The sequence below is a fragment of the Mus caroli genome, unplaced genomic scaffold, assembly GCF_978045245.1.
Source record: "Mus caroli unplaced genomic scaffold, Mus_caroli_1 scaffold_14, whole genome shotgun sequence".
Lineage (NCBI taxonomy): Eukaryota > Metazoa > Chordata > Mammalia > Rodentia > Muridae > Mus > Mus caroli.
Window position 1 is genome coordinate 15,367,401 of NW_028227269.1, and position 25,400 is coordinate 15,392,800.

General features: G+C 44.4%; 1 protein-coding gene and 1 pseudogene across 2 annotated transcripts; both read left to right on the forward strand.

Moving 5' to 3' along the window:
- Window positions 1–383: 383 nt before the first annotated feature.
- LOC147001106 (hippocalcin-like protein 1) lies at window positions 384–24,984 on the forward strand (annotated as a pseudogene). Its single transcript, XR_015045182.1, has 4 exons — window positions 384–444; window positions 22,000–22,396; window positions 23,794–23,899; window positions 24,807–24,984. The product of XR_015045182.1 is annotated as a hippocalcin-like protein 1 (transcript).
- Window positions 1,566–3,710, forward strand: LOC147001107 (uncharacterized). The gene is made up of 2 exons (XM_085830394.1): window positions 1,566–1,579; window positions 1,741–3,710. The coding sequence occupies exons 1-2, from the start codon at window positions 1,566–1,568 to the stop codon at window positions 2,663–2,665; spliced, it is 939 nt and encodes a 312-aa protein (XP_085686520.1). The 3' UTR covers window positions 2,666–3,710.
- Window positions 24,985–25,400: the final 416 nt, after the last annotated feature.

The following is a 25,400-nucleotide window of genomic DNA, read 5'->3' on the forward strand; positions in this document are numbered from 1 at the left end:
TACAGTGATGTCAGTACCATGCTTTGTGATGTACACATGTATGGGATATTTTAGGATGCAGTGACTTATGATGATGTGCATGTGAACTTCACTGGGGAAGAGTGGAATTTGCTGGATCCTTCCCAGAAGAGTCTCTACAAAGATGTGATGCTGGAGACCTACTGGAACCTCACTGTTATAGGTATGACTGTGAATTTTCTTTTGCTTTTCAAAATAGTGGGAAGACATGTCTCTTGGTGAGTGATGATGCTCTGTTATTTCAATTGAGAACAAGGAAGACTGAGCTGAATAAATAGTGTCCAGTGATGTGAAAATTCACAGTACCTTGAATTTTGCCTTATTTCCAATACTATATCATTCATTTTTCTGGTACTGTCTTTTAGGCTACACTTGGGAAAACCATCATATTGAAAGACATTGTCAAAGTTCAAGAAGAAATGAAAGGTAATTTTCATGTGCAAGCTGATGCAATTATGCCTCTGAGGAAATTTTACTATTTTATGGAAGCTCTAAAGAAAATCAGCAGTGTAAAATGTCAATGCTTCACGTGTAACTATAATTATAATATTCTTTTTTTTAAAGATTTATTTATTTATTATATGTAAGTACACTGTAGCTGTCGTCAGATACTCCAGAAGAGGACATGTGGTTGCCAGGATTTGAACTCAGGACCTTCGGAAGAGCAGTTTGTGCTCTTAACCACTGAGCCATCTCGCCACCCTAATTATAATATTCTTAAAAAAATGTTCTGCCTCGATGTAGTTATCTGATTTATCTATCAAAGCATTCCTCAAGACAAGGAAACATTGCCTTAAGAGATACCGTTATTCAATTTTTACCTCTATTAGACCTATACTGATCTGACAATTTGTATAGACTTACAAGACTTAGATATTGCACATCGAATAGTGATAAATATATATCCAAAACCTTCAGATTAGCAAATAATCCATGGGAAAGTTGGTGATACTCATATTCTTATACTAAAATTGATCATTTGTTTAGGGTACAGTTTATGAGAGTCAAGAGTGTTGTCATAGGAGAAACCTTAATTCATATATTACATGTCTATGAGGAACAAAAAGTCAAACAGTGTGAATGCAATGTGGAAACCTTTCATCTGTTATTTTTCTTTTAATGTATATATCATGTGTCACAATGGATGAAAGCCATGTGAGCATAGGGATATTGAAAGAAGCAATGTACTGCTTTCTATCCCAGAGCAGTGAGAAAATATGTCAGATTCTGCCTTTGGTAGACATTCTGAATATGATAAACGTTTGCAATCAATTGGTTTTCTAATTTTACTGGGAACTTCTCCAAGCTCACACTGTATAAAATCTTTATGGGTACTAGGAATTTGGAAATTCTTTTGTTTGTCCTGGTTCACATTCAAATGTGATACAATTCATGCTACAGTGAAAAATTATGAAAGCAATTACTGTTATAAAGCTCTGGGTTGTTCCATTTTCCTCATATACATGAAATACATCATATAAATATCCCATATAAAACGGATGTTATAAATGTCAGCCATGTAATAACCATCACAGATATCTCGAAAGATGCAAAACAACCCGTAATGAGGGAGAACACCATGAACATATAAAGTGATTTAACCAGATGATCTGGTACATCTTTATCAGTAGACCAATTTGTAAACTTTATTCATCTTGATGAAATGATTGAACAAGGAAATTAATGTAGTAAACATATCACATGTGCCAATTTTCATTGCAGGTATGTAAGTAACCATAGTGGAGAGAAACTCTATGAATGTAATGAACGTTCTAAAGCCTTTTCATGTCCCAGTCATCTCCAATGTCATATAAGAAGACAAATTGGAGAAAAAACACATGAACATAATCAATGTGGTAAAGCCTTTCCAACACCCAGTCATCTTCAATATCACAAAAGAACCCATACTGGAGAGAAACCATATGAATGTCATCAATGTAGTCAAGCCTTTAAAAAATCCAGACATTTTCAACGTCATAAAAGAACACATACTGGAGAGAAATCTTATGAATGTAATCAATGTGGTAAAGCGTTTGCACACCTCAGTAGTTTAAATCGTCATAAAAGAACACATACTGGAGAGAAACCCTATGAATGTCATCAATGTGGTAAAGCCTTTTCATGTCACAGTCACCTCCAATCTCATAAAAGAACACATACTGGAGAGAAACCCTATGAATGTAATCAGTGTGGTAAAACCTTTTCACGATTCAGTACTCTCCAATGTCATAAAAGAACACATACTGGAGAGAAACCCTATGAATGTAATCAGTGTGGTAAAACCTTTTCACGATTCAGTACTCTCCAATGTCATAAAAGAACACATACTGGAGAGAAACCCTATGAATGTAATCAATGTGGTAAAGCCTTTTCACAAAACAGTCATCTCCAATGTCATAAAAGAAAACATACTGGAGAGAAACCCTATGAATGTAATCAATGTGGTAAAACCTTTGCACGTCACAGTTATCTCCAATGTCATAAAAGAACACATACTGGAGAGAAACCCTATGAATGTAATCATTGTGGTAAAGCCTTTGCAGGTCACAGTGGTCTCCAATATCATAAAAGAACCCATAATGGAGAGAAACCTTCGAAACCTAATCAATGTGATAAAAGACTTTTCACAAAGTTATTGTCTCTATAATCATAAAAGAACCCATATTAGATAGAAACCTCATGAATGTCGTCAGTGTGCTAAAACCTGTGCATATCCCACTTGTCTTCAAAATGTAAAAAATTCCACACTGGAAAAAAATCTTATGAATGTAATCAATGTGGTAAAGACTTTTTACAACTCTATAGTCTCAATTATTTTTAAAGAAGACATAAAAGACAGAAACCTTAGGAAGGTAATCGGTGGTGTAAAGCATTTGATGTCACGGTCATCTACGATGACATAAAAGATCACATACAAGTGAGAACCCACGTGAATGTTATGAACGTAGTAAAACCTTTGCATGTCAGAGTACTTTAGGCATACACAAGACAAACCACACTGCAGAGAAACCCCAATTTAAATGTTTGCTTTTCTGAGAGTTGGTTTGGTCATGAGATCTGTTCCTAGCCATTGAAAGGCTGAGGGAGAAACCCTCTGAGTATATTTAATATGGGAAAGCCTTTGCACAATTTTGTAGTCATCTTCATCATGGAAGAATTTGAACTGGGTAGAAACATTGTGAATCTATTTAGTATGGTGAAGCTTTTTCATTGAGCTTCTTTTTATGGATATTCTTCTTTATATGAGACTATTCGTACTGGTGACAGATGCTATGAATGTCAGCAGTGTGGTAAAGCCTTTAAGTTGTTGGGTCCACTGAGGTTCAACACAACTCACACTCCAGGACAATGCAAAGGATAAGAATTTATTGGGCTGGGTGGTGGTGGTGCACTCCTTTAATCCTAGCACTCGGGAGGCAGATGCAGGCTGATTGCTGAGTTTGAGGCCCAACAAGTCTAGAGTGTGTTCCAGGACAGCCACGGCTACACAGAGAAACTCTGTCTGGGGGAAAAAAAAAAACGAAAAAAAAAAATAAGAATTTATTGGAATTAAGTCACTACTTATCAGTGAGAGACACAAAATCATACTCAGAAGTTTATCTTCAAAACCTCACCGCCCCTACCCAACCTGAGACAGAAACTTGTATAGCTTTCAAACACAAAAACCTCAAAGTCCTGGGCCTTACAGCTACATTTTGTCCCAAATCAAAACTTATTTTTATTGAATGAGTCAATAAATGGTGATTGCTAACTCCTTGTATTTTGTTGTTGTTGTTGTTGTTGTTGTTGCAGCTGCGGGTGGTGTTGGTGTTGGGCTGTGTGTGTGCTTTCCCTTCTTTTGTAGACAGTAAGAGATTATTTACTACCTGTGTTTTCATGTGTATCCTTAACTTCCTCAGGTTAGATTCTACCTCTATCTCTTTGTGTAGGTCTGTATGTTTAGAGAGAGGTTGTTTAAATTTGAGTTTATCGTGTACTATCTTATTTTTTTCCATTTACAGTGTAGTCATTTTATTACATATTAAAATCCAGGCATCTGTTGTTTCTGCGACACATGTGTACAAACCCTTCTGGCGTCTGTAGACTCCAAGGAGACAACTGTGATCTTAGTAGATCTTCCTTTATGTTTTTCCTGGCTTTTTACCTTTGCAGCTTTTAGTATTCTTTCCTTGAACTGTATGTTTTGATTATTACACAGGGAAGAGACTTTATTCTTTTGGTCCCTTCTGTTTGGTGTTTTGTTGATTCTTGTGCTTTCTTTAGGTTAGGAAGTTTTTCTTCTATGATTTGGTTGTCAATACTTTCTGAGACTTTGAGCGAGGATTCTCCTTCCTCTCTCCCTAAGTATTCTTATGTTTAGTCATTTTACAGTGTCCTGGATTTCCATGATATTTTATATCAGGAAGATTTAGACTTAACATTTTCACTGTCTGATTTACCCATTCCTTCTATTGCTTATTCAATGATTGAGATATTTCTTCCATGTCTGTGTTCTGTGGGTGATCCTTGCCTCTGTAGTTCCTTTTTGCAGTCCTAAATTTTTATTCCCACCATTTCCTAAGTTTTAGTTTTCTTTTTTGCTTCTATTTGCACTTTTATGTATTGAATAGTTTTTTTCACTTCACCCATTGGTGTGTTCTTTCTTGGCTTTATTTCTAGGAATTTTGGCTTCCATTATTTTCGGTTTGTGTTTTCCTGGCCTTCTTTGTGGCATTCATTGATTTCCTCCAATTTTTTTCTGTTTTCCTGGATTTCTCTAAGTGATTTGGTCATTTCCTCGTTAAGGAACTCTGTCATCTCCATACATTTGGGGTTATAGTGTTTTTCTGGTAATTTAGCTTTGTTGGAATATTTAAGACCTTCTTTGACAATATAAATGAGCTCAGAGTCATTAACCAGAGAGTGATAAATGTTGGTCCTTATTACATTATCGAGTACCAACGTCATGGAATGGAATGGCTCTATCTGAGCTAAGTATTCAGCTTAGATTTAACCCGATGTGTGATTTATCCCAAGGTTGTTCTTTCTCCTTACACTGGACGGGTAGCCAAGTGAGGCACTTTTTGATAGAGTTACTTTTTGTGAGACACCTGTTTTTATCACTAATCTTGTAGTCACCATTAATTAAAAAAAAAAAAAAAAAAAAAGACCTGATGGTGACAGGGTAAGCGACTTTGTAATTTTCCAGCATGTATTTATTCATGTCTTGTGCATGAAATCAGACCAGATTGGTAGATATGTAAATTGGGGACTTTAGCTTGGTCCAAGCAATATTGAGTTTCTTACTTTGGAGATATGTCCAATGCTCTTTCAGGGTTTAGTCAGCTCAGATGATTGTGACACCGGCCATTGGCTGTAGTTGTGTGTCATGTGACAGATCACAGCAACTGATATTGCACACAGGAGCCAGCTCAAAGAGTAATGTATTAATGCCATTTTTTTTCTGCCATATAACTTCTCTCTCTCTCTCTCTCTCTCTCTCTCTCTATATATATATATATATATATATATATATATATATAAAACTTTTCATTTTTCTTTCTTTAATTAATTTTATTTATTTAAGTACATTCTGCTCCTGTCCCATTGTGGACAGAGAGACAAGGCAGTCCTCTGCTACACATGTGCCTGGGGCAATAGGCCAGTCTCTGGATGCTCCTTGGTTTTTGGCTGGGAGGTCTGAAGTGTCCGGGTTAGCTCACAGTTTTGCTCTTCTTATTGGGTTGCCATCTTCTTCACCCCCTTAAGTCAGTACAGTGACCTGTCCTTATGTAACATTTCAACCTACAACCATATATCGGTATATCGATCTACATATTTCTATATCTGTTCATCTCTATATCTATATATCATCTATATATCTTTAATCTATACATCTATATATCTATATATTACCTGTTAATCTATACATATACATATCTATATGTATATATCTATACATCTATATATCTATCCATATATCAATGAATATATCAATATATTATCTATAAATCTATATATCTATAAATCTTTATATAAAATCTATGTATCTAAAATTTATATATATACATAGTATTCTTATTATTTCATATTAGATTATTATCATTTCTTTTCCTCTTCGTATTATTATTATTATTTCATACCTCTATAATTTATGTGGTGGTAAGAAATCCGCAAGTAATATTTACCACATTAAGTTGGCTGTAAAAACAGCTTGTGCCCAATGACTGAAATGCAATTGAAAGTAAGATGTGGTTTTACACACTTGTAACCTCAGACCCTAACAGACAAAACAGAAACATAGCCAACCCTCATTTTCTTGTGATACAGGAAGAAAGTCCTCTTGGGTCTCTGCTAATAAGGTCACACACACACATACTACATACGTACATTAACACATACACACACACACACACACACACACACACACCACACACATAAACATACACGCACCACACATACACCAAGCACACACACATAAACACCATATACACACGCCCCCACAAAAACCTGCACACGCACATATACCACATACTTACATTCACACACACACACACATACACCACACAGACACATGCACACACACCATGTACAGTAACACACATACACACACCACACATACCCCCACACAGTCACATACATACCACATACATACATTCACACATATACACATACTCCACACATACACATGTACACACCACATACTTATATTCACACACACCACACAGCACATGTACACGCACACCTCCCTTTTTGATTCTGATTCATTTTGCTTAACAATGATTCCTAGTTTCTTCTGTTTCTGTGTAAGTATCATGATTTCACTTTTCTTCCTGACTGCATGAAATCGTGTCGTGTGTACACCTTGTGATCAATTTGGTTAACAAGAATGAATGCATAAAGCAGGGCCTGGGCTGAGGAATTTGCATTGTGGGTGTTCCACTTAGCCAAGAGTGACAAGGCATGTCCCAGAGTCTCTTCTCCCTCAGTGAGCCCCTTGGAGCATGGCTCTTGACCAAGGTTGTGGGGAAGGCAGGATGAGGAAATCAGTAGCTGATATTGTTTGTGTACTTACTTGCCTGGTGACTTCTGCTCCAACCACCAGGTTGTGTGTCTGACCTTCCACAGGTTCCACCATCTGCCTGCACTTTGACCCCATGAGTGTCAAATCAAAACTCCTGGAACCTATTGAATCTGGGGGCTTTGAAACACTTTGAGAAAATATGGACAAGGTGGAGCATGGAGTATCTGAGGTCAGTGAAGCTGGTCTGTATACATTGTAGAAGACATGCATCTGTGAACCCAGAACATGCAGCTCAAAGCATGAATGCTGTGTAGGCTGTAGACCGAGTGAGGGCAATGATTGTCCATGCTACAGATGCCCCATTCTGGTGGAGGGTGTTGACCAGATGGGCCCAGGGAATGTCTCTGTGCCTGTCTCTCAATTTTTCTATGAATCTAAAACTGCCCTAAAATAAAGTCAGTTAAAAATACATATGGGGCCCAAGGAGCTGAAGGGGTTTGAAGCCCCATAGGAGAAACAACATGAACCAACCAGTACCCCCAGAGCTCCCTGGGACTAAACCACCAACCAAAAAGAATCCCATGGCTCCAGCTGCATATGTAGCAGAGGATGGCCTAGTCAGTCATCAATGGAAGAAAGGCCCTTGGTCCTGTGATGGTGCTATGCCCTAGTATAAGAGAATGCCTGGGCCAGGAAGTAGGAGTGTGTAGGTTGGGGAGCATAGGAATGGGGGAAGTGATAGGTGATTTCCAAAGGGGAAACAGGAAAGGGGATAATATTTGAAATGTAAATAATGAAAATATCTAATAAAAAATACATATGGGGACTGGCATGGTGGCTCCGTGCTTAAGAGTTCTTACTGTTCTTTTTTTTTTTTTTTTTTTTACGTATTTTCCTCAATTACATTTCCAATGCTATCCCAAAAGTCCCCCATACCCCCCCCCCCACTTCCCTACCCACCCATTCCCATTCTTTTGGCCCTGGTATTCCCCTGTATTGGGGCATATAAAGTTTGCAAGTCCAATGGGCCTCTCTTTCCAGTGATGGCCCACTAGGCCATCTTTTGATACATATGCAGCTAGAGACAAGAGCTCCGGGGTACTGGTTAGTTCATCATGTTGTTCCCCCTATAGGGTTGCAGATCCTTTTAACTCCTTGGGTACTTTCTCTAGCTTCTCCATTGGGAGCCCTGTGATCCATCCAATAGCTGACTGTGAGCATCCACTTCTGTGTTTGCTAGGCCCCGGCATAGTTTCACAAGAGACAGCTATATCTGGGTCCTTTCAGCAAAATCTTGCTAGTGTATGCAATGGTGTCAGCGTTTGGAAGCTGATTATGGGATGGATCCCTGGATATGGCAGTCTCTAGATGGTCCATCCTTTCATTACAGCTCTAAACTTTGTCTCTGTAACTCCTTCCATGGGTGTTTTGTTCCCAATTCTAAGAAGGGGCACAGTGTCCACACTTTGGTCTTCATTCTTCTTGAGTTTCATGCGTTTAGCAAATTGTATCTTATATCTTGGGTATCCTAAGTTTTGGGCTAATAACCACTTATCAGTGAATACATATTGTCTGAGTTCCTTTGTGATTGTGTTACCTCACTCAAGATGATGCCTTCCAGGTCCATCCATTTGGCTAGGAATTTCATAAATTCATTCTTTTTAATAGCTGAGTAGTACTCCATTGTGTAAATGTACCATATTTTCTGTATCCATTCCTCTGTTGAGGGGCATCTGGGTTCTTTACAGCTCATGGCTATTATAATTAAGGCTGCTATGAACATAGTGGAGCATGTATCCTTATTACATATTGGAGCATCTTCTGGATATACACCTCAGGTGGACTCCAGAAAATCAAATAACCCCATTAAAAAATGGGGCTCAGAACTGAACAAAGAATTCTCCCCTGAGGAATACCGAATGGCAGAGAAGCACCTGAGTTCTTACTGTTCTTTGAGCAGATCCTAGTTCATTTCCTCCCGTGTTGAGAGGCTCACACTCACTGGTAACTCCAGCTCTGGGGGATCGAGTGTCCTCTTCAGGCCTCCATGGGCACCTGCATTAGGGTGCATATTCCCACCCTAATGTGCACATATCTGTTAGGGAAGTGCATGGCTTTTCTAGTTCAGATCTTGGATTTTTGGTCTGAGTCTGAATTTAGGGGTAGTCCTTTGTAAAGCACTGAGTATTGAGTGCCTGCTTTGTTTATAGCTCCTGGCTAGGCAGTGATGCGAGGTAATGAATGAAGTGATGCCCTCTTGACTTCATGGTGTCCAGTCTACCTGGCTGGGTGGGAGGAGGGAAGACACACAGTCCCCACCCCTACCCCCCAGTCTGCAGAGCAAGGGAAGTCCTAGGTCTCCTGCACTTTAGAACAAACTCTGGGCCAAACCAGTGCTTGGTTCAGTAAGAACATTGCAAGTATGATCATTGCTGTGAATGGAGAGACTCTGCACCAAAGGGGAAACTGAGACAGTGCTGTAGCCTAGGAAGAGAAGTTGTGCTCAGGTGACAGGACTTTCCTGTCCCATTCTGACTGCCACTTAGCTCTTGAGTCAATTACTAGCCTCCCTGTGAGCCCCATTTTCCCTCTCAAGGAAATGGAGGTAACACAGGGCCTCCCTCCTTGGTCTGTCCTGAGGATCTCAGGGGACAATGACAGCTTTGAGTGAGGTACAAGACTATTTAGGAACTGTCCCATAATACTGTTCACTGGGAAGAGGCCTCCAGTCCCCATGTGGGGAGCAGACAGGGATGTAAGAGATGGCCTTCAGAGGTGGCTCTACAGGGGGCTAAGTTATATTCATGATGCTGATTGTGTGTATCTTTGCCCAGATTGGTGATGGCTTGTGGGCTGTCTGTGTTGGGATATATTTTTACTCCATGTGTACATTTCTATGTGCCATTTTCTGAGCCAGGGAAGCATGTCTGGACAATATGGGCTTTGAGGAAAAGGTCTGGCTGGGATCAGACCCAGTAAGGTCCAGAGCAGGACCTTGGATGCTCCTTTGAGCCTTTCCAAGCCCAGCCAGGATGCTCCATCAACCATCCTAATGACCAGAAGGGAAAAGGTCCAGGAGCAACACACAGCTGCATCTGAATAGCCCAGTCACCAGTTGAGTTATAATTAATATTCTGAGTCCAGAGAGCCATGGCTATGACCGTCACCCACACTGGCTTTGTGACGATGTTATTCCAGCTGAAGGTGACCAGTATCTCACCAGGCTTCTGTTAATGGGGGTTCATAGGAATTATATGCACACACACACAAACACACACATAGAACATGCATACACAAATGCACACATGGTACACACGTGCATACACATGTAAACACACACACAATCAGCTTTGTTTGGGTACTTGGGACAAGGGAAGGGATGTTGTGAGCTCACCCAGGTGCCAGTGCCCTATGTGACCTGTGGTCTTCTTTTCCAGGGGCGTGGTCTAGCAGCTTGTGGAGCCTGTGCATCATCCCCCAGTGTTTCTGATCCCTGCTCTGCCTTGGCCTCCACTTGGCCCTAGATAAGTCACCCCAAGGCCAATAGGCCTGCAGAGCATTAGAGCTATGGATGAGAGGGGTGCCATTCGTAGAGACTGTGGGGACAGCCAATTCAGTGATCTCAGAGGACAGGTCAGGAAACTGAGGCTGAGAGGTAAGAAGAACCCTGTAAGTACCAGGATGAACCAGGCCTACTTAACCATGAGGCCAGCATCACCACCATTGTTTCAGAGTTTGTGCATGTTTCATGGTTCTTTCTAATCCCAATGGCTGCTCCTTCAAGAGGTCTGCAAGATTGAGAGGCAAATGTCAAGCAGTACTTCTGTCCCTGGCTTCTGGTAAATGCAGCTAATTCCCTTGAGACTTAGACCAGCAGTTCCCAGCCGACCTGGGAGTGGATGGGTCTCCCTCACTCCTACCCCCAGCCCCAGACACCCAAGCTCCTACAGCATTCATAGAGGGAATTTCATGGCACAGGGTGTCCTCAGGACTTCCTGTAGGTAGAGTTCCTTTCTGGCCTTCATCTTCTGGAGGGAGAGGATATCTCCTGCTGCCATTTTCTTCACTTCCCCACATTCCATAGACACGCTCTCCAGGTTGTCAGTGAGTCTGAAGGAGATACCCAGAAAGAGTCCCCTGTCTTCGGAAAGAGGGTCTTTGGGTCCCCTCAATCGAAAATAGACACAATGTTATATGGTGTGCACTTCTGGTGCTAAAGAGAGCAGTTCCTGAGTCTATATGACTGAATGTCACCTGCATACATGCCTCCAGCCCCAGGGTCCTCAACTGCAGATGCCATTCATGCACAAGTGCATGGTAGGGTCCAGCCAAACCTGGAAACTGATGTCTGGAATCTGAAGCAGACAAAGAGGTCAGAGGAGTACAAGTTCTAGCCTATAGTGTCTCTTCTCATCCTGAGGCCCTTGGATACTTTGGTGTACACCCAGTGACTCCTCTGTAGCCAAACACCTCGCCACTGAATGAGGAGAGTCTGGGTCAGATAGTTCCTAATTTATGTCAGAACTTTGCTATGGTGTCAGAAGTCAGAGGATGATCAGTAGAAAGATCCCTCTGAAGATGGGCACCTCCTACATTCCCTCCCATCTGCCTGTGGATGAATGCGTGTACAAGTCTGCACACAGACTTGCTGATAGCTGTCTACCTTGGCAGGCCGTATGGCTGTGCTCAGCATGTATTGAGAATATACTCAATACATGTAGACCTGGCTCTGCACTTACAAACAACTACTACTGTTTCAGAGGACCTGAATTCAGTTCACAGCACCCACATCTGGCTCTGTGAGCCACCAGGAACTTCAGTTGCAGAGCCCTGACTTCTCTCCTCTAAGCATAGATACACACAGACATACATGTGAATAGAAATTTAAAAAATCTTTTTTAAAACGAAAAAGATAGCTGGGCAGTGGCAGCACACAACTTCAATCACAGTATTCATGAAGCAGAGGTAGGTGGGTCTCTGTGAGTTTGAGGCCAGCCTTGTCTACAGAGTGAGTTCCAGGATAGCCAGGGCTACACAGAGAAACCCTGTCTTGGGAGAAGTGCAGAGTAAAGAAAAGCAAAAAGAAGGAAAAAACATTCTCTTGTCAACCTCTATATCCTGCATGGGAAAGCATGCATGTGTGTATGTGTATAAGGGTGCATGTGTGTGTGCATGAGGGTGCATGTGTGTGTGCATGAGGGTGTGTGTGATGGTTTGTATATGCTTGGAGAGGGATTGGCACTATTAGAAGGTGTGGCACTTTTGGAGTAAGTGTGGCCTTGTGGGAGTAGGCATGTCACTGTGGGTGTGGGCTTTAAGACCCTCATCCTAGCTGCCTGGAAGGCAGTATTCTGCTACTTTCAGATGAAGACGTAGAACTCTCAGTTCCTCTTGTGCCATGCCTGCCTGGATGATGCCATGTTCCCTCCTTGATGATAATGAACTAAACCTCTGAACCTGTATGCCAGCCCCAGTGAAATGCTGTCCTTTGTAAGAGTTGCCATGGTTGGTCATGGTATCTGTTCACAGCAGTTAAACTCTAATATAGTGTTTAACACATACACATGCACACACACACACACATGCACACACATACACATGCACACACACAGGAAAAGGGAGTTCAGTATCTGGTCTGAGGAAGTGCTCTGAACAAAACAGGACCAGAGTCTGAAGGTAGATGAGAATTGATGCTAATCCTAGAGGCCTCTTCCAAGAGAAAGCACATATACCCGAGGACTCAACCTCTCTGAAACAGACAGCAAGAAGGGCAGAGAGGTGGAGGATCTGCAGGTGCAGAAACCCTGGGGTTGAAACAGACTTACCAGGGCCCAAAGAGGGGAAAAGCAATGATGATGACAGTAATGATGTCCCAAAAGTGTAAGTCTTTACAAAAGGTCAGGAATGCCATTCAGGATGTTGGGGAGAGTGACCATGGAGTCTGGGAAATCCGCCCCCAAGGAGTGGTGGGATGTTTGTGTCTGAGCAGCCTGCAGGGTGTGAGTAGGAGCTTCCTGGGTGACTGGAGTGGGTGTGACCCAGATGAGCCTAGCTTAGTGAGGAGAGTCACCCACATGGCTCCCATCCTGTTACAGTAGCAGTTTCTGTTAAGAAAAAAATTCTTGGGGATTTCCTGTTCTTTTCTCCACCTCCTCTTTTCCCCAACTCTTGTGGGCCATCTGGGTCTTGGGAAAGAGCAGAGGGAGAGAGGTCTGACAGTGCGGGGTGGGGCTTTCCTTGCAGCCTTGCCAGCTGCCCCTCTTTCTCCTTTTACATTGCACTTTTACCTTGTTGCTTAAGTTTTATGCATATGGATTAGTTTGTGTGTGGTGGGCAAGTGATCCAGTGAATGTAGGTCAGAGGACACAGCCTCTGGGATTCAGTTCTCTCCTCCTACCACGTTCTCAGGCATAAACTCAAGTCATCAGGCTTGGTGCCTGGTGCCTTTACCCAGGGAGTTATTTCAATGGCTCTGCTGCCTTTTTTTTTAAACAGTCATTTAGGCTCTGGGGAATTGGGAGTGTGCGCTCCTGGAATGTGGCTTGGGAGTCAGGATGGTTTTGCAGTGACTAGTACTGTGACATGGGATCTATGGTTCAGATGGCAGGCTGAGGTTGCAGTAACATTCTAGTCTCCCTCCCATAGATCTCACTGCGTGACTGGCTGTTGTCCCACTCAGAAGAGGATACCTCTCTCACTGTAGCCTCTGCCTCCCTGGCTGGACTCAGGCTTCTGGTCCCTTATAGCTGGCTTCTCCAGAGAGGTCCAAGGTAGCCCTGCAGGATAGGTCTGTGGACCTGAGGAGGACTGTGGGATGGCAACACATTATCTCTCACTCCTGGTATCAGTGAGTAAAGTGATCACCGGATGTCTTAGGATGCTAATTGGATCCCTGTGTGGTGGCATCAGCTCCAGAGTCCTTGGTACTGCTCAACGCTGTCCAAGAAATATGATGACATTCATATATAATATGAGATTTTCCTACAACCACATGGAAAGAGGAAAGAGAAACGGGGTGAACAATGTCCACAGCCTGTTGAATTTAACCCATTGTATTTCAAGCGGGCCCAATAACTGTCTATTTTACCCTAAGGACTTACTTAGTTTGGACTAGTGGTTCTCAAATTCTAATGCTGTGACCCTTTAATACAGTTCCTCATGTCATGGTCACACCAACCAAAAAATTATTTTTATTGCTACTTCATAATTGTAAATTTTATCGTTACAAATCGTAATATAGATATGTGTTTTCTGATAGTTTTAGGCAACCCCTATGAAGAGTACTGCAATCCCCAAGGAGTTGGGACCCACCCATTGATAATCTCTGGTTTAGACCTACTATGCTTTCTTGCCTAGTTTAGAAATTGAAAGGGGTGTCTACAGAGGGCAAGGGAATCCGCCAGCCTGTGCCCTCTCGTGTCCGTTCAGCCTCAGTGCAGCTTGTGTGGCTCCAGGTGCATCCTGTAGCTGATGGCCATTCTGCAGAGGGCTGCACTGAAGTGGAGGCTAAGGCTGTTTTAGTTTCACCTACAGCAGGATGGAGGAGGACGAGGGGGAGGAGGAAGACGAGGATAAGGAGGAAGAGGACGAGGAACAATATTCTGCTGGTCACCGTAAGAAAGAGCACAGTCGAGGCTGATTTCCCCTGCCACCTTCTGGTCCACCTGACATGGAACAGGCTCTCCATCAGCCAAGTCCAGATGGTCTGTTGAAGTTCAAATTCACAGAGGATGCACCCAGTCTCTCCTGAGTCCAGAACTTCCTAGGGATTTGGTACCCACGTCTCCCACCACCTTCCCTCCAGGGTCTATGTCTATCAGTGCTTGAGGTTTGGCATTCTGACTGATGAGATTGCTGCGTGGTGGGATGAACTGTACCACGCATGTTCCTAGCCAGCACTGAGCTGTGGTTAATGGGACACTGGAGCTCCCAAGGGCCTTTCCCAGCTACAGCACAACTGTGCTGTTAGCAAAGCTTTTTACTTGCAGTACCAACCTCAGGTTAAATACTTTCACAGAGCTCCCTCCCCAGCTACTTGTTTGTTCTTTCTTTACTTTACAATTCAGTGTGTTAAGGACAATAAGAGCATAACAGACCCTGGGAGAAGGGGTAGGGGCTGTTAGCTCCCTCCCCCAATTCCCATTACTGTGAAGTCACATATCCTTGATGCTCCAAGGCTGTTATCTGTCAGATCTAAGCCCTGCTAGAATATGAAGTGAGAGGTTGCCATGTGAAACCAAGAAACCCTCATTCCTCCCCACTAAAAAGATGAAAATAGGATTGTCTGATCAATGAAGCCTGGGTTAGTCTGATGGCCGGAGCTAGGTAGGTATTTTTCTTCAGGGGAGCAGGCACAGTGATTTTTCTGCCCCTGCATAAGCGTTCTTTTTTTGTCAAGCATTTTCCCAAACAGCTAAACATCATGTTGGCTGGCTTGGTTGCTTAATGAATGACAGAGGGGTCAAGGGGTGTGTACCACTGAGCCCATCACACATCTTTGCTGCTGTCTCAGTGCCTTCTGAAGAGCTAAAATGAGATCTCTCATATTAAATATTTTATCCAGTTCTCTGTTAGACATCTACGGGCGAGTCCCAGGAAGCATCTATGAGGCCGCCAGCATTTGTGGGCTCCACTTAGCAGTTTCATGAATGTCAGCATTAAGCCACTTTATTGGCCAGGAGCTTCTTTGGGTACCAGCTAAACACACCTTGGAAACTCACTGCCTCTCAGGATGTTAGCAGGGAAGGGGCCCAGGGTAGATCAAAACCCAAAGGAAAGAGCACAGCTCTAACCTAGGTCTTTTCTTTCTCAATGGGATTCATTCTGCTAACTCCTAGCTGAGCCACGTGAGACCGCTTACCACTCCCTGGAGGCTCTGTCTTCTTCCAACATCCCCTCCGGGCCTTCAGTTTTGACTCTAAGTTCCATCTTCTTGGCCAGAGCACCTAGTTCTCCTGCCTAGGAATGTGCCATTGTAGTGCAGAGCACTCAAGAGTAGGGACCACAATCCATCATGACTCAAGCATCTATACTTCAAGAACCCAAGAGACTGGAAAACACTGGGGCAGTTCCTGACTGCCTGCTCAAGTATGGGCTTCTCTGGTGATCCACTCTCCCAGGTGACGGAGTGTATCTGTCAAAAAGGAGGCTAAGGTGGGGGTGGGGGGTTTCTGCTGCTGGGAGCCTGCTTTCTTGTCCTCCCTCAGGGTTCTTTGGCTAGATTGCTCTATGACTGTTGGTTCTCTGTCCCAAGCATCTGTACTGAATCCTTGTCCCCTTTGGAGAGGAAGGGGGGTCACTGTCACTGACTACACTGGCTGAGAGTTCCTATGGCTCAGGGATAGCTGCTGGATATTCAAGAGTCTCAGCAGCACTTAGCATTGTAAAGGTGTGTTTTCCTATCTGGGTGTAGTGGAACATGGCAGAGCAGGAGGACTATGCTCCACAGAGTCCCTCCAGGACTGAGGCTTCTTTACATAGAGCCCTTCTTTACTGGAGTTTCCGAAAAGGGTCAATCCTACCCCCTCTTCTTCATTATCTCATACTGCTTATGCCATTGGTCCCAGGTGCTTAAGATGGCCAGATACATTCCCATTGTCACCACCCTTTCTTTGAATGACATTGCATGCAGGAACAGATCTTCAAGCCATTGCTCCTCAGAACCAGGTCCCGAGGCTCAGACCCTTCCTTTTCCCTTTTCTACATCCCATGAACCCTCAACGCCTCAGGGATAGCCCTGAAACATGGGTTGAAGGTTCCCGGGTGGTCTCCATCCTCCTGATGCTTACGCCTTGTTCTTTGCATCCAAAGAGGGTCACGTGGATCTGCTTGGAGGCTATGTCAAAGTTCTTCCTGCCTCCAAATTAGTATTAGTATATCCTGGGAACAAGGGTGTGTGTGTGTGTGTGTGTGCGCGCACGCGTGTGTACTATCAACACAGCAGCAAGAATGTCATAAACGAATGCAAAGCATTCATTTTGACTAGCAGCTTGATACCAGGGAGGAGGCAAAGTTTGGGCAGCTGAACAGCCCTGTGTTCTGGAGCTCCCTCCTCAGAAATATTTGGTAAGGAGCTGGGAAATGAATCCTCTCCTCCAACACCTGCAAGGCTGTCTGCACTGCAGCCTCCTCCCGGCAGATATCTGCAGAGCAGGTACAAGGAGTTTGGCATTCTAGTAGCATCTGTTAGATGACAAATCACAGACACAGCAGTGATGTGTGTTCAATGAGGTGAGTGGATGCTGCGTGCATGAGCTGGAAACCAAGGGTCTGTGGCAAGGCAGTGGGGTGCAGGGCTGTTGATCATGAAGAGGAGCCACAAGCACAAGCCACAAGCTATGGTGGCAATGCAGCTGTTTCCACATTGCCCTCTCTGGGACTGTCATATCAGCACAATTCCATAGCCAGGTATCCTGGATTCAGGTCCTGGCTCACTTAGGAGAGGTTCTGCAGCTCTCTGATGGTCAGTTCTCTGGTTAGCAAGATGTATCTGATGGGTGACATTTCTAAGTGGACCCCAGGCCAGAGACACATTGTAAGTTTGCCTGTGTGAATGGTTCAGTTTTGAGGGCCTTGGAGCTACATGGCTTCACCGGGTCTAGGTCTTTTCTCTCCAATACTAGTATTTGAGCAGGGGACCCCACACCTCCCATCTTGGTCCAGCCTGGCTTCTCTACCTTTTACTTGCTACCACCCCAAACTCTACCCTCATTTCTGGGGTCTCCTGCTCACCTTGTTTCACAGTTTTTTCTTCTGCCTGAGGGCCTCCTGAGGGCCTTCCTCTGACAGTAACATCCTAGTAGCCACCTCCTGGCTCAGCTCATTGTCCCTTCCTCTAGGTACTCCAGTTCCCTTCTCCCTCCCCTGCCCTCCTTTTCCCTCTCCCTTCCTTCCTTCCTTCCTTCCTTCCTTCCTTCCTTCCTTCCTTCCTTCCTCCCTTCTTCCTTCCTTCTTCATTGCCACCTTCCTCCTTCCTTCCTCCTTCCTTCCTTCCTTCCTTCCTTCCATTCTCCCTTTTTCCCTTCTTCCTTCCTTCTTCCTTCCTTCCTTTCTTCCTTCCTTCCTTCCTTCCTTCCTTCCTTCCTTCCTTCCTTCCTTCCTTCCCCATGAATATTCCTGGATTATCCCCAGATATCTCTTTTTGCACCTCTTGTCCTGCGCCACTAAGGGATTCTTTGGACCAACCATCACCAGGTGTACCACCCTCCCACTGTTGGCTACCCTATTCTTACCTCCACTTCTGTGTTCCCAGGAACACAGTGTGCTTCAATTTTACATATGTCTGGTTAATTGAGTTTCCAAAATGAATTACCTACAATAAAACTAGGGCATTTCTATCCCTTCCCAAAGAGTCATGATATGCTCCTACTCTGTGTTGGGGTGTGGATTAGAGCCCTGGGTAGTGGGCTCCATGGAGAGCAGCTAGCTCTTCATCTGTATGTTTATCCTAGGCCTGTGGTGACCCCTCAGCCACCAGTAGTCACATTTGTCCTCTTACAGCAGACTCTCTGTGGCTGGAGAAGTTGATTTTGTGGGCTTCTGTTCAGAGCTGGATGTAGCTAACTTCTGGGGGTACTTCCGGCCAGCACTGGCCATCCTGTCAAGCTTAATGTCCAGTGAGCAAGAGAAAGGTTGGCTGACTCGTGGTTGAAGCCCAGGCTGTAGGTGATAAGGAACGAGGACACTAAACCTTGGTAGAACCAAGGCTGTGAGGTAGGAAGTGAGTGTAGCAAGAAAACAGAGTTTCTGGCAGTCAGCCATCACTGGGGGACGTAAGAGAGCCTGCGCCCTTCTATGCAGGTCCTCCAGGACCTTAGTTCTGTGTTTCAGTTATTTTTTTTTGTTTTTGAGACAGGGTCCTCTCACTGTAAACCAGGCTCGCATGGAGCTCAAAGTTTTCTGGCTGCCTCTGCCTTTTGACTGCTGGGATTAGAGCTGTGTGCCAGCACCAAGGCTCTGTCTCTATTTCTTGTTCCTGAAGCCCCTCCCAGACAGGGCTTAGCCTATAGTGTTCTATCAACTCAGAGGTTCTTAGACATGCCACCGGTCAAGAGATAGAGGCTGGGACACTGTGATTTGGGGATGCTTCTTCTTTGAGTAGAAAATAAAATCTAAGGGGACTGGGATCCTGGAGAGAGGGCTCTTGCTGTTCTTGCAGAGGACCCCAGTTCAGTCCTGTTCCCTACAACCACATGGTGGCTCACAACTTCTGTAACTCCAGTTCCAGGGATCTGACATACTATTCAGGCCTCTGCAGGTACCAGGCAATCTAACAATGTATTATATAAGAAGAAAAACATTTGTTACATACTATATAAATAAATATTCTTAACGTTTGAAAGAGAAAAAAAGAAAAGAACACATGGACACATTTTGACAACTTAAAACTGCAAATGACCTTAAATCCCAGCACTTGGGAGGCAGAGTCAGGGGGATTTCCGAGTTCGAGGCCAGCTTGGTCTACAAAGTGAGTTCCAGGACAGCCAGGGTTATACAGAGAAACCCTGTCTCAAAAACCAAAAAAATAAAAAAATAAAAACAACAACAACAACAAAACAAAATAAAAACCCTGCAAATGAGCCAGGCATTGTGGCTCACACCTGTGACGGCTAGACAGGGGAGGCAGGAAGGTAAGGGTGAGGTTTGTCCTCAGCTACATAGTAAGTTTGAAGCCAGCCTGAGCTACATGAGACCCTATCTCAGAAAACAAATAAATAAAATTACAAAGGAAAATAAGACAAAAGGTCTTACAAGGTCCATCCAGCCTATTCCCCACTTCAGTCAACTTTACCTTTCCAGTAAGTTCTTCCACAGGAGGCCTCCACTCACAAACCCATCTGACCAGTTCTCACAGATGGCAGCAATGGCCACATGCCCTTGTGCATAATCTTCTTCCATTTGTAGATATCTCTCTGTCTCTCTGTCTTTCTCTGTCTCTCTTTCTCTGTCTGTCTCTGTCTCTCTTTCTCTCTGTCTGTCTCTCTGTGTGTTTGTGTGTGTGTGGGGGTGGTGGTGTTTGTGTGTATGTCTCTGAGAGAGAGCCAGGGTTTTTCTGTGTAGTCCTGGCTATCCTATAACTTCCTCTGTAGTCCAAGGTAGCCTTCCTTGAGCTCCTATCTGTCTGCACTGTCACTGAGTGCTGGGGTTAAAGGCATGCACCACTACTAGCCTTCCTGTTCTCTTTCTTCTAATATAACTTTGTTAGACAGGTTCTCATGTAGCTCAGGCTGGCCATGAACTTGTTATATAGTCATAGATGACCTTGAACTCCTGATCCTGCTGCCCCCACCCTCCAGTTCTGGAATTACAGATGTGTGGCACACGGCTACCTGACTTGATGATTATTTCTGATCAAGACACTGTGGACATTTGAGTTGGTTGTTTGTAAAGGGGAGGACGTGTTTAGATAAGTAAATGTGTGCTTTGCAAGGCAATATCAAGCTGCCACATGTCTGTGTTGAACAAGGAACTTTAAATATCTCCTAGTCATCTAGATAAGTAAATAAAATATGTACATAGAACGCTAACAGCCTGGGAAAGAGGTGAAGAAGACAAGGGCGGTAGCAGGTAATACTGAGTGCATGTCTCATCTTCCTTAACAGGACCTAGCACCTAGAGCTTAGAATTCATAAGCCTCTGAGAAGTTCAGAGTGGTTTCCTTTGGGACTTGGGTAGAGGAGACTCACCCACACTAGTTCTTCTTCACCTTTCAAAAATAACTGAGCTATGCAGGTGTGTTACTGTGAAAGAAAGAAACCAAAATTGAGGTAGGGAAGTGAATGAGCATTAATGTCCAGTGGCCAATCACTGCAGGATCTCACACTTGGACCTTGTGGGAGACTGCAGTGGGGTGTGCTGGCCAGTGAAGCACAGTCCTGAATTTCCATTGGGGCTGTTTCAGCTGTTAACATGCACATCGACATTCACCGACCAATTGATGCCAATTCTAGATCTCCCTGGCAGAACAATATCTCATAGTCATAATAAAGAGTGGGGACTCCCATAAGGTCCCCAGGTGTCTTTTCTAGGGTTAAAACAGCATGGCATGTGCTGGTAACTTCTACCAGTATTATATGTAGGGGGACAGGGAGGTCTTGGGGGGGTCTAAAAGCCCCCTGTCAACATGCTTCAAAGCTTTAATACCTGGGTCCCCATGAAACCCTACTTACCCAGATTAACCCAGAAATCTGGGTAAGAATGGGGTTTTTAAATGTAATTTATAAAATTAGGGTTGCTGATAAATGAAGTTGAACTTTGAAGGGCCAAAGCCATGTTCCTGTTCTCTGGTATCATCCCTGAGTCCACTCAGGATGGGTGTCAACCTAGTTCTAAATTTACCCTAGCTGTGTTAGGTAGGAATGTGAACCACTAACATCCGCCTACGCAGGCGGGATTTATTTACTATGCAGCATCAGCAAATGTATCTGTGACCAGGAAACAAACACACTGGGTCCCCCACGAGAAAAAGAACGAGCTGTTCAAAGTGAAGAGTCAGGATTGGGTCCACGAGACCCCTTTTTCCCAAGCTGATGAGCTGAGGGTTTTGTCTCAATCCTGCCTTTTGTTTAACCCTCACAGGACATTTGACAAAGCTTCATTACACTGATTTTAGGTTGTCTCTCCCTGTCCTCTTATACCATGATTCTGCATGCATGCTCCAAGTAGACTGTATTTATCCATAAAAAGATATTCTTACTATCTTTCCTAGAGTGTTGTGGGTTTTGCCATGTTATATAGAACCATAGCAAAATTACAGTTATGAAGTAGCAACAAAAATGACTTTATAGCTGGGGGTTCACCACAACATGAAGAACTGTATTAAGGGGTTGCAGCTTTAGGAAGGCTGAGAACCACTGCTGTTATGGATGTCACTGGACATACAGAGGATATTGCTTAGCCAGCATGGTGCTAGGTTGTGATAGGAAGTCAGACTTGGGGTTTCAGGTATCCACAGCTCACCTTGTGTCTTGGCCTTGCAGGTTTAGTCTCCACTGCCAGCTGCCATGGGCAAGCAGAACATCAAACTGGGTTCTGAGGTGCTGCAGGAACTGCGGAAACACAGGGATTTCACCGACCATGAGCTTCAGGAGTGGTACAAGAGCTTCTTCAATGACTGTCCCACTGGCCACCTAACTGTGGACAATTTCAAGATAGGCCAACTTTTTCCCCTACAGAGAAGCCTCTAAGTTCGCTGAACATGTTTTCCACACCTTTGACACCTACAGTGTCAGCACCATCGACTTCTGAGTGTTCATCATTGCTCTGAGCCTGACCTCTCGGGGCAAGCTGGAATAGAAGCTCAAGTGGGCCCTCAGCATGTCCGACCTAGACAGCAATGGCTACATCAGCAGCAGTGAAATGGTGGAGATAGTGCAGGTACCTACACTTGACAGGGCCTGGCACATGGGGAGTGCAGGGATCCAGGACCCGCATCCTTGGCCCCATACACCAGGTCATTCCTTTGCCCACTTGCTACCTGGGTATACTAAAGGAATGCATGTCTTTGCAGAGAGTAAAGATAAAAACCAAGCATCTATCAATTGCATGCTGAACATCAGGCTCCAGCTGAGCTCATCCATCAGGTTTATTCACACAATTCTATAAACTGGGTCTTTTTTTCTTTTAACCTCTAATGAGATCTGAGTCTCAGATAGGAGATTAAGAATTGTCAAAGCAAGAACTGGGAAAATGACTCAGTGGGGAAGAAGACTTGATACCCAGCATGAGCCTGAGTTCTGATCCCAACACCCACGGAAAAGGCAGGAGTGGCTGAGCATGCCCGAAACCCTAGAACTAGGGGACAAGTGAGTCCCAGAAGCTTGCTGAGCAGGCAACCTAGATAAAATGGTAAGCCCCAGATGGGTTCAGTGAGAGGGTAAAGGGAATATTGTGAACACCGGTATTCCTGTTTGGCCTCTGCACGGGTGGGTGTTCATCTGCATACACATTAGTTGTCTATAGGGCTTCCTATAGAAATCACAATGACACAGTAAAGGATGAGTCAGCAGTCAGTTCTTTACAGGAGCGATGCTTATGTGCACCCTGGATCTTCCTGCCCCATGCTCTAAACCATCTCTGTATTTGGTCCAGTGGGCTGACTCTGTGGGTAAATGTGCTTGCTACCAAGCCTGGCAGCCTGGGTTTGATCCCTAAGACCCACATGGTAGGAAAAGAGAACCAGCTTCCACAAGTTGTCCACTGAATTCCACATGAGATCACCTCCCCCAAATAAATAATTACATACATCCATAAAATAAATAAATAAATAAAGTAGTTGTATACAGTGCCTAATACAATGGCTATAGATGTTAATATAGATGTTAATAAAATTTGTATTATTTGGGAAATAACAAGAAACTGTCTGTGTACCTCCAGTTTCATTTTCTAGACTATTTCCCACCCGTAGTTTGTTGGATCTGCAGATTCAGGACGCATGGGTGGGCAGGGCTCAATGTATTTCCCCTAAGACCTTTCCTCCAGGATTTCCCAGCTCCCCACCAAAGATCCTCCTTTCAGACAGACGCTTTGCCCCACAACCTCCCCTCTACTCCGAACCAAGGAGCCCTCCATTCTTCCATGCCCCAGCTGTATCCTGTGCTCTTGAAAGTCACTTAAACTTTCCTGGCTCCTTTTTCCCAGCTCCTTGTCTGTGAAACTTGTTCTGATGAGAGAAGGGTCCTGACTCTGCCCTGTCCATGCTTCTTGGTTAGCTGAGAGAAGACCATAACCCACCCTCCATCCTCCAGAGCACACTCACAGATGCCCCTTTGCAGGCCATTTACAAGATGGTGTCCTCCATGATGAAGATGCCTGGGGACGAGTCCATGCCCAAGAAGCAAACAGACAAGATCTTCAGGCACATGGACACTAACAATGATGGTAGGAAACATGGCAGGAGTGAGCAGGTCGGGTGGGAAGAGGGTATTGGGAGAGGGGGTGGGGTGGGGAGAGGGGAGTAGATGAGCCTGTGAAACTGTTGATGGCACAGAGGTGTTTGGGATACACTCTCTGCCCTATATAGGCCTGCCCTTTTCTAGCCCACTTGATTCAGCTCTGATTGAGGGAGGGAGACTAGAATTTAGGGTCAGGTACGCCTAGCTTGCATCCTGTACCCTTCCTAGGACTCTATAACCATGGGCATGTCAGTAGACCCTCTGACCTTCAGGCTTCATCCGCGTTGTCTGAGTTAGGGTTTCCATTGCTGTGATGACACACCATGGCCACAAGCAACTTGGGGAGGAAAGGGTTTATTCACTCACAGTTTCCATATAACTGTTCATCATCAAAAGCAGTGAGGGCAGGACTCAAACATGGCAGGAATCTGAAGGCAGGAGCTGATATAGAGACCATGAAAGGGTTGCTACTTCCTGGCTTGCTCCCCATGGCTTGCTCAGCCTTCTTTCTTATAGAACTCAGAATCACTAGCCCAGAGTTGTACCACCTACACTGGGCTGGGCTCTGCTCCATCAATCACTAGTTAAGAAAATACCCTCTGGTCAGGCATGGTGGCACGTCTTTAATCGGAGCTCATAGGAGACAGGAGGCTCTCTGTGAGTTCAGGGCTAACCTGGTCTAAAAAGTGAGTTCTAGAACAGCCAGGGCTGTACACAGAGGAAACCCTGTTTCAATAAGCAAAACAAAAGGGAGGAAAGGAGGGAGAGAAGGAGGGAGGTAGAGAGACAGGGAGAGAGAGAGAGAAGAGACTGGACATTGTCCATTTTCCAGAGGGTTCCAGACTTTAACCAGAGCACTGGCTAATCCTAAGTCTCCCTCTTCCATTCCTCAGGCAAAATGTCCCTGGAAGAATTCAACAAAGGTGCCAAGAGCGACCCATCCATTGTCCAGTTGCTGCAGTGTGATCCCAGCAGTGCTAGCCAGTTCTGAGGGGAATGGGCTTTACACAGTTGTGAGAAACACAGGCTTGACCTGCCATCTTCAGCTTTGCTTGCAAAAGTGGATTTCTCCATGATTTCTCCTGCTCTCTCAGGACCTGGGTTCAGGCAGCACATCACACTCACCTGGTCTGGCTGGATGCAGCTCCCTCCTCTATCTTACCCAATATATGTCCCTCCCCATCCAGTCCAGGCTGGTTCCTTCCAAGGTTTCAAGTGTTCTCAGCTGTAGGGCTCCTTCCCTGCCCACAGAGGGCCTGGAGGCCCTTAAGGACACCAGACAGGATGTTTCAGTATCTTACCGTGACCAGCTGATTTATTCAATGATCCCAGTTGACTTTGTGAGGATGAAGAACATGGAGAGCAGACAGGCAACCCTTCCTGTGCGTGGCTCCACCTCCCTTGTTTATTTTCTCTGACCAAAGCTGCTTGCATGTATATACCGTGGTATCCTTACTTTTAATATATACGTTTTGTATAAAGTGAGA